At 44.0% G+C, this 9808-nt stretch overlaps 3 protein-coding genes across 3 annotated transcripts in view; all 3 read right to left on the bottom strand.

The window, feature by feature from the left end:
* Window positions 1-1016: 1016 nt before the first annotated feature.
* Window positions 1017-1840, bottom strand: vent (ventral expressed homeobox; the record flags this gene model as incomplete). Its single annotated transcript, XM_083774307.1, has 3 exons — window positions 1017-1301; window positions 1442-1650; window positions 1768-1840. 3 exons carry the CDS (start codon window positions 1838-1840, stop codon window positions 1017-1019), a joined length of 567 nt encoding a protein of 188 aa, XP_083630433.1.
* Window positions 1841-3773: 1933 nt separating this feature from the next.
* vox (ventral homeobox) lies at window positions 3774-5697 on the bottom strand (the record flags this gene model as incomplete). Its single annotated transcript, XM_083774306.1, has 3 exons — window positions 3774-3893; window positions 4890-5060; window positions 5182-5697. 3 exons carry the CDS (start codon window positions 5695-5697, stop codon window positions 3774-3776), a joined length of 807 nt encoding a protein of 268 aa, XP_083630432.1.
* Window positions 5698-7738: 2041 nt separating this feature from the next.
* kndc1 (kinase non-catalytic C-lobe domain containing 1) overlaps window positions 7739-9808 on the bottom strand; it is a 55807-nt gene continuing 53737 nt past the window's right edge. The window contains exon 30 of the mRNA XM_083774305.1: window positions 7739-9338. Within this exon, the coding sequence (XP_083630431.1) occupies window positions 9107-9338 (232 nt within the window). The 3' untranslated portion in view covers window positions 7739-9106. The remainder of the gene's footprint in view (window positions 9339-9808) is intronic.

The following is a 9808-nucleotide window of genomic DNA, read 5'->3' as shown; positions in this document are numbered from 1 at the left end:
GGAACCTATAAAGCCTACACCATTTGTTTCTTTGCAGCTCCCACAGTCACAGCCGAAAAACTGGTGTCAAAACACTGTCTATCATTATTTAACTATATCCAGTGGTGGAAAATACATTTACTTAAGTTTTGTAGCCTACTTGGGTATACAATTCTGAGGTATTTGTATTTTACTTGAGATAATTCCAATTTCCAATAGGCTATACTTTTACTTTCTACCCCACTACATCCCCAAGACAAATATTGTACTTTCACTCCACTAGGCTACAATTATTTTAAAACTTTCGTTTTTTAGTTACTACAAAACACTGTATACATTAACCTATACTACATTTCGGCCATTTGAAAATAGCAGATATACAAGCTCACAATGCGTCTGTTTTGCTCTGTTTTTGCATTGTAGATTTTCAATAGATGAAATGAAAACTTGGGACCTTATAGGCTAATGGATACTTTTACTTTGGGTACTTTAACTTGGGACCTTATATTTGATACTTTTACTTTACGGGTACATTTTGAATTCTGGATTTTTCAGGCAGTATTGATACTTTTCCCACCACTGGCTACATACTTACATTGTACAGGTGTATACTATATAGTGCGCTAATGACATTAATTGTTGTCTATCATTGAACACGAATCTAATACCCCCGAATAGTTTTCAGCAACCATATACTGCATGGCTCTAGTTGTGTCCTCTGCAGAAATTCAAGATGCATTTGTTGAATAGAAACAATTTTATTTGTTGCACATGGCATAAGCCATAATAAAAAAATATGTGTCTGTATAAATATCTATTTACATCTTTTAACATACAATACATATTGTATACATTTTTGAGTGCTTCACAGAACATCTTAAAACCCCCTCTTACAAAGAGAGGAAAGAGTTGGGGGGGGGGGGGGGGGAACAAACATCTAGATTCTAGATATGAAATTCATCCACGACGATTAATTAAACGTCAGTTCCACATGAGAAACATAATATAGCCTTTTTGAATATAGAAAACGATAAGCTTTAGTAGTTGTAGTAGTGAGGATGCAGCATCATTGGAGCGAGATGTTGTTGCTGGACTGTGAGGTGCTGCGTTGGGAACGGGGGCCTCTGGACCGGCGGTGGCGGGCAGTAGGGGCTGTAAGCGGCCGCGGGGAGCTGTCCGGTCAACGGGTGGTGCTGAAACGACGGCGGCGCCGCGAACAGGAAAGGCGGCAGCAGACTTGACTGTGCGTGGAAGAACTCGGGCCGCAAGTCTTGGACCTCTCGCTTCAGTTTCATCCTTCGGTTCTGGAACCAGGTTTTGATCTAAAAAATAGAAGAAGTGGGAAATTAGTCATCCGTATAAAAATATGTACCATATAGCTTTTGTGTTTCTCTTTACTTTAGGCCTACTAATAAGGATACAGGAGTCAGGACTATAGCCTATATAGTGTCACTATATTTACCTGAGTTTCAGAAAGGTTGAGTTTCTCGGAGATCTTCCTCCTCTGCGTAGCGCCGAGGTACTTGTGCTTGCCGAATGTGTTCTCTAGTTTGCTGATCTGCTCCGTGGTGAACTTGGTCCTCAGCCTGCGGTTCTGGGCCGATTCCCCCTCGCTCAGCTCGCTGTCTTCACCGATCTCACTCTCTGAGCCCGTCGTGTATCCACAGCTATCTGATGGAGGAAGAGGAAACGTTAGTTTAAATCCAAACAATTTGTATAAAACAGGGCTTTTTCCACGCAGTGCACACAAGACAACACAACACTCATGTTATATCAAAGTGAACTTACTGTTTGGTGAGGTCGGAGAAAATCGGTTTCTTGGTTCCTCTGCAAGCTCCTCGATCTCAGCTTGTAGAAACATTCCGCTGTGTACTTTAGTTTGGAGCGAAGCAGTCTTGCATTGCGAGGTTTGGATGTCAACATCCTCCTCACAGTCTTGCGTGGTATAACAACTTTTGGAAAGCCATTCCACGGAGAAGTTTGAGTAAGCCATAGTATTTGTGTTGATATTCCGAGTCGACGGCTGCTATAGCTGTGACTGAAGGCTCTCAAGGTGTGTGTCGCACTGTCGTTGTCCACTGACCTGCTCTTGGCCCACTATATATAGGAGGGGCACACGTCTTTATTTGCATATGCAAAGGGATCTCAACGGAACGATAAAAACCTGATGGTCGTTGTAATTGAGGCTAATAGATACCGCAATTGTGTTCCTTTTCTCACGTTCAAGATTGCATGGCGTGTCCAGGCGCCTCCGAGTCTGAGTATCATGTAGATGGTAGGGGAGTGGACGAAATGCCAATAACTTTTAGCTAGCTATACATCATATAAAACAAAGCATGAATGTTTCTATATAGCTTTTAGTCATATAGTCACATTTCACCAACATTTGACCTGATTAATGGGTTGGTTGTGGCACTTTTTACGGCCTGAAGTCCTCCTCACTGACTTTACAATATATAGCCAGCCCATGACTATATGAAAGGTACACTTCTGAAGATCTTGGGTTGGCATTATTCCCCTTCATATATTAACTAACTAACTTATTTTAACAGCAAGTACTTATCCAACTATATCTAATTATCAAGGGACAGGCCTGACCTTCAACACAGACCTGCAGACACAATTCATGCGGCTTTGACCTCTTGCCACATAATCTTCACCTTGTTTCTGCTATATAAAGTGCCATATGTAGGCTACAGTATACATCCGCTGTACATCCTCATGTGTATAGCCTATATATTATGTGATTGTATAACCTCATTGTATGTATTTGATAAATGTAATACGCAGAACAGACAGGGGAGTTTATTTGCACATAGTGTACGAGTAGAATACCATACCCTTTAGCCTATAAAGCACAATCTCGCCTTTGTTTTTAAATGTGTTTAATTGAATATCACGTATCAATGTCGCAGGGATGCACAAAGTTAATCAAGTTATCATAATCTTCTGTTGTATGAGTACACAGCATGTTGTATATACACTACAACAATTAGAGAGTCGGAGGTAAATGAAATAAAACGTGCAAATTAACACTGTATTTAAATGCATATTGTGACAGCTAGTCTTATTCGTGCAGATTATTCGGTCCCTGCATGCATGGTGAATTATTTGACGCGCAGACAGAAACAGAAGCGCCTGGCTGTCTGCTCCGTTGCGCTGTCAACAGCCTGTTGATGAGCTCTGTGTGAGCGTCTGAGTGGGTGGCTGTGACGCCATCATCACAATGTATCAACAGAAAGTGAGAAAGGTCCCTTTGATCTTCGCCAACATGCTAATGACAAATGACATTTGCTGCTGCTGTTGGTTGGACCTCGATCCTCGCTGCTAGCTGCGAACTCCCTTTGCAACTGCTATGCTGGTGGTGCCCTTGTCTCTACACATTAAATGACAGGATTATATATTAGCATACTTGTTTTATAATGGCAATTATAATCAGAAGGTTTTTTTTTTATTATTATTATTTTAAGCATGCATACGTGTATTCTCACATTTGACAAAGTGTGAGTAAATATAAAGTAATTCGTCAATAACTCGGGCTAGCGACATAGACTTTTCTTCTTGCGCAGTTATTGATGTTCCCTTAATTTATTTACAGTTGTGTGCATAGACAAAGGTGTGCTATCATTATAGGGCATTACAATCTCATCACTAGGCTATACAGTCAGTCTATAATACCTCGGGCCCGACTTCAAACCCAGGGATCAGACTCAAAGGCACACAAAACCCCAGACTCTCTGGAGCCAGGGCTCCGGTGAGAAGTGTAAACTCATCAATGACCGGCTTAATCTGAACTAATTGTTGACCATGATCTCCCCGTTAGCATGGCGTTTGAAGTGCAGCGGCGGAGGACAAACAGAGGTAGTTGACTCGCATTTGAAAGCGCAGCGTGGGGTCTCATCACTGTCCCTCGACTGTCTCGGATGACAGGTGGGACTGTTACATGGGAAGGGAAGAGAAACCGGCTCCACCCTCTCTCGGAGTCGCCCATAAACAAATAATTATGGTTCATTTTTGTCCCCCCCCCCCCCTATATCTCTTTCGAGTACGAAATGCTCATTGCATTCAGGCCACTCTGTGATTTAATTGTATGATTTGTTTTATTATAGGCCAAGCGTCAGAGCCATATATCGACTGTCACATGGGGATCAAATCAAGGAAGTCATACAATGGACTGTGATAAGAAACTTCTGCTATAGGCTAATGGACTGATCCCCAACCCAACCCCATGTCTTTGATTGACCACTGCAGAGATAACATACCCATCTGTTGCCTGTATGCTTGAAACAAGACTTAATGGTCTATTCATGTTCTGCAGCTAATCCTTCTGTCAACCATCTCAGAATATGTATAGTTCCATATGTGAAGCAGCCTACTTATAGAGCTTCACCCACTGAATATAATAGGCCCAATAATGATTCTACTAATAATAATAATAATAGCCCAAAGAAACGAGTACAGAAACAAGTATTTCAATATAGTTCAGCTAATCCTTCTGTCAACCATCTCAGAATATATAGTTCCATATGTGAAGCAGCCTACTTATAGAGCTTCACCCACTGAATATAGTGGCCCAATAATAATTCTACTACTAATAATAATAGCCAAGAAACGAGCAGAAACAAGTATTTCAATAAAAAATATATATATTTTATTCAATTATAAATAGACATTTGTATTTCTGTACAGCTTTACATATAAAACATAATATATGTAACATAACACTTCGTAAAAAAAACAAAACAGGAATTGCACTTTATAACTCTTGGAATTCTTAAGTGTTTGAGTCTAATATGCAGGATTGTGCATGGGCCATGTCTTTAGTAGAAAAGGGGGCTATGCATCATAGCATGCGTGGGATGGTGATGATGTGAAACCATATGTTGTTGGTGCATTGGGAATTGGGGGACCATGGCAGGGTAGAACGCCTGGTATTGGAGTAGCTGTCCGCCGAGGCCGGGGTACTGAATCTGGGGCACGGCCTGGAAATTCTGGAACATGGCGGGAGCAAGGAAGTCAGCTCGTAAATCCTGCACCTCCCGTTTCAGCTTCATCCTTCTGTTCTGAAACCACGTTCTGACCTGAGAAGACAAGAAGAAAGCACTATTAAAATCATTGCCCAGAGAGCATATACAATCTAACTGGAAATAATGAACCATGGCGAACATTCATATATTTGTCTTCATTTGTAGCCAATCTTACCTGTGTCTCAGATAGCTTCAGCTTCTCTGCGGTCTTTATTCTTTCCCCGGCGTCCAGGTATTTGTGCTTGTTGAAGATCCTCTCTAGCCGGTTGATCTGCTCCGCGGAGAACTTTGTGCGCACACGCCGCTGGGCCGCATCGTCGTCTCTGTCCAGCTCCTCGGTGCCCTGTCCCTCTTCCACGGAGGGACACTCCGAGCCCGAGGACGCCGCTTCGCTCTCGTAGTCGCTGCCGGACGAGTAGCCGCTGCTGATTTCTGAAACTGATGGCGAGTTCATGTCAGATTCCCGGTGATGACTGCTGCTGTAGTGTCCTCGAGATGTTTTCGGCTTCAGCTGCAAGTAGCCCTTTTCGTAAGAAGTAGGGGGACGAGGCTGCACCATGCAAGGGACATGGTGTCTGCTGCTTTGGGGTTGGATGTTATCAATTGCTCCTGCTAGTTGGTCCTCTTTCGGCGTGTTGTTGTTGTTGGAGTGGCTCTGCGCCATCCAGTCAACGGAGAACATTTTCACCATTATTGCGGCTGTGATGAGTGAGTGCTGCTGTTTGGTCGGTGACCTCTGTATCCAGTGAGTGTCAGAGAGTGAGTGTGATGCTACCCCTATCCCAGGGCCGCTTTTATATAGGCCTGGCCCTCTCTGAAATTTGCAATTGTAAAGAGGTGTTAAAACGTCTGATCGATTCCACTGATTAGGGGGCTAATGGCTCGTTATTGCAGGCTTTGCATATCCTCTGATGTGTGTGTGTGAGAGAGACTGAGAGAGGGACCATGGCGCCACTCGGTCTGTGAGATTGTCTGTCTTGAGCTCATACATTTTGTCAGCCGCCTGAAACTGTATCGTGCACGGCTCCGACTTTCATGTAGGTCCTACACTTTCGCCGAAGGAAATGTGTATTAAACTCAAATGGTCTGACTAGAGCTCCAATGTGTGTCAAATTCTAACGCACGGTTAAATGCCACCCGAGCTAAACTTTTTCACAAGTATACAAGAGCTGAGTTCTGAAGTCTGTGCATGAAGTCTGTGCACTGCATGCATGCAGGGTTGTTGTTATGTTGGGTTGGGTGTAGCTCAGATGCTAAAAATGCCCCTCAACGCAGACATGGACACACCAATTAATATAAAATGGACGGTATAAAGGCATAGCTATACACGTTGGAGAAAGTTTGCACAACAAATCAATGATATATAGACTATAGTCAACATCATGCCTACTTTGTGCATGCAGGCTTTAGTTTATCCCCATTCCCTATAGGCCTACTTGTCTGCACGGTTATCTTTACATTTTGAGGAAATCGTTAATGAGATTGCAATGTCTTTATAGTGTGGGTGAGTGCACCGATCGCAGAGACAAACCTGGCAATAAAAAATAATGAATTATTCTGATTCTAATCAAACCAAGTTTAACCCGAAACGCTGTCCTCCTTCTTCAGAATGCGAAGATATAATGACTAATTTATGCTCGGTCATAAAGTCTGAATCAGGCTTAACCGTCTCTTCCTAAACCAACACATTCTGTTTCCCATGCGACACTTGTGCAATCAAATGGAGAATAAAGTAGTAAGGGCACAATGCAGTTCCTGTTATTTAGTATTGACACGTCTTCAATGCCCCGGTGGGCACTGGCGCCAGTTAAGCAACAAACATGCAGCCAGCATTTGGAACAGTGAAAGATCAAAGGTAAATTACAGTAGCAGCAGCAGCAACAACATTATAGGGTTGATTGTCGGCCAGTTCAAATGTAAATACGCAAAGACTGGTAGGCCTAAGTATGCAAAAACAATGATCATTCCAAAACCATATGCGCACAATGGCGCATATACAGGGTCGCAGTTTTACGCACGGCTTCATAAAGTCTATAAGTAGGCCTATTCGCATAATAAAAATGTTCCGTGGCCGCCCCTCTTAAAGAAACGAAAGCCACTGAAGATTAGATGACACCATAGCAAACTACAAGGGCTTGAGAGCCTTTGGTTAGCTGTGCACCCCGCAGCCCAGGGACAATGGGAGGACTAAACTGATGCTTAGCTATGACAATGTGGCGATAAGGCTGCGTTGAATCTCTCCCCTTTATCGCGGTGATCTGTTGTTGTTGTAAGAGAGGGCCCTTGGTCCTTTTGCGGCCTTTATCTCGGGGATGCTTTGAAGATGGGCTCTGATCCCGCGAGATAATAATAATATAATCGAGACGAGGAGAGGACTCCAGGGAAGTCGCCTCCTCCACGCAGCGCCAATTTCCTCACCTCTCCGTGCCTGCATGGATTGGTTTCTGTCTGCATGGAAGCAGACTGGAGAGAGGGGGGCGCACACTCACGCACGCACGCACACTCACGCACACACACACACACACACACACACACACACACACACACACACACACACACACACACACACACACACACACACACTCCCACACAAACGTGCACATATCTTTGAAGGTCAGGACACCATTGAAACAAAAATGAACAGATAAACGCCGCTTGTACGAAATGTAATTTATTTGACTAAATCCAGAACACTTCCATTGATAGCATAAGGTATCACATGCCATGTTGCATGGGAGGAGGAGAGCTGTATATAGGCTATAGAAGAAAAATAGACCAGAAATAGAAAAATAGACTTAACACAGTATACTGTACTTGATCAAATAACATTATGCACACTGATACCTCATGTTAAAGCAAAACCTCTGAAATGCTAGTATTTACACAATAGATATAAAGCTTGTCAAGCGTTTGCCCTTTGTGTCTCTCTTATCCACACAATAAATATATCTAACATCTTCTGTTAGTCGTGTTTAAAAATAATGCTATAGCGTCTGCTTTAAGAATCTCTTCATATGGATGTATTGTTAACATAACTAAGAGTTGTGCGCAGAGTAAGGATAAGACGCACAAGCTATCTATAGTGAATAAAGTCCTGAATTTGAATTTCCATGTTTCTGTCGGACATTAAGCAACATCCAATAAGACTTGTGCAAAGGTTTAAAAGTGAAAGCTTGTCTATATATATATATATTTAAGAATGCAGACAGGTTAAGCCCAGGTATCGCTATATAAAGATCTTATTTAGGATTTATTTGATCCACGTATATAAAGAAAATCACTGGGCCAGGCCACACATAATTATCACATTGTCAGAATGACAATTATCTATAGGTATGATGATCTCAAATGACCCCGCAAGCAGTGCCTTTTCCACTAAATTAAATGAACTAGAGAGGTGCCAATGGGGCCTCTAAGGCGGTGCCCGTTGGGCACTGGCCTACTTGGAATGATGCAAGTTGGAAATGGATGCCCCACCCAGATATTATGTCTGTGTCGTCAGAATGATGTCAGATTTCTGTATGTCTCTCTGAGTCCCTTTATTCCTATATATGGAGTTCTGTGTCAGCCATGCCCAAATATAGTGTTGGGATGTCAGAACAGGCCAGCTTATATGGAGTTCTGTGTCAGGCATGCCCAAATATGGAGTGTTGTGAGGTCAGAACAGGCCAGCTCCATATATGGACCGTGGGCAGGGGCCCTGTCCAGAGCCCGGGCAGAGGCCTTTTTGGGGGCAGTTTTGGACAACCGTGGGTCCGACCGACTCGACACCGGGCACTGGTGGTGGGGAATAGAGGGGGGGGAAAGGAATTGGTATACTGTTTTGTTTTGTATAACTTTGAAATGCAACTGACGTTTGTGTACAGCCACACTTATTGTGGGTTTGAGCTGACTGGCCCTATTTGGTCAATAAAGTCGCCTTAATTCAAGCAGCCTTTTTTCCTTTAAAAATATATTAGGGCCATGTCATGTGATCTACTGGTATATCACAATCTACCTTTTGGGCACCCCTGCTGTAGACTTTAGCTGTAGTCTTTGCCTGCATGGCTTTGGAGCTCCAAACGACTGCCTGGATCGGAGGGGAGGGGAGGGTTCATGGCTCACTGGAAGGTAGCCTTGACCCTCCTCAATGTGTCCTGGATCCTCCGCGCGTGCCTTTCCGTGGTGGACTGCTGGAAGTTGGCATCGTTGTCCGCTGCCAGGAGGTGAACGTTGCAGGTGCTGAGGCTGGCGACGCGGTGCCGTAGGTAGGCCTGCAGCTCGCCGTCGGGGCTGTAGGGGTACGCGGCGACCTGGAACGCGTGCACTTGACTCACCACCTTCGCTATGCTCCTTCAACACACGGGGACGAATGACACAAGAGACAGCGATTAACAAAGAGGCACGCAGGGCACGCAGACGCAAACGGAGAAGAGAAATGGGAGAGAAACAAAAGGAGAATTTGCTGTTTTAAGTCTCGTTGCTATGAAGTCGAGAAGCCGACCCAAAGCGGACCCACATACTGTACATACACGGATCCATGCCAAGAGCATCACTAGGTATACCTGCGTCAGAAAGAGAAGCCAAACGCAGAACAAGGGATGAAAACTAAAGTCTGATATCACTTCAGTGTCACCCACCCAAGTGTGTCCGCCCCCACCTCTTCCTCCTCCGCCCCCACACACACACGTAGGAGTGTGCCATCCAACGTGGACCCGGGGCTTTAGCAATAACCAGCTGTGTCTCTGTGCCCCCGCTACCAGCTATGTCCCCTGACCCTGGCATCTGGAGAAAACGATACGCCTCGCAGCATCTGGCCTTGC

The sequence above is a fragment of the Protomyctophum parallelum genome (assembly GCF_964188405.1).
Source record: "Protomyctophum parallelum genome assembly, chromosome: 10".
Taxonomy (NCBI): domain Eukaryota; kingdom Metazoa; phylum Chordata; class Actinopteri; order Myctophiformes; family Myctophidae; genus Protomyctophum; species Protomyctophum parallelum.
Note: the sequence above shows the minus strand (reverse complement) of the source record. Positions and strands in the feature narration are given on the sequence as shown.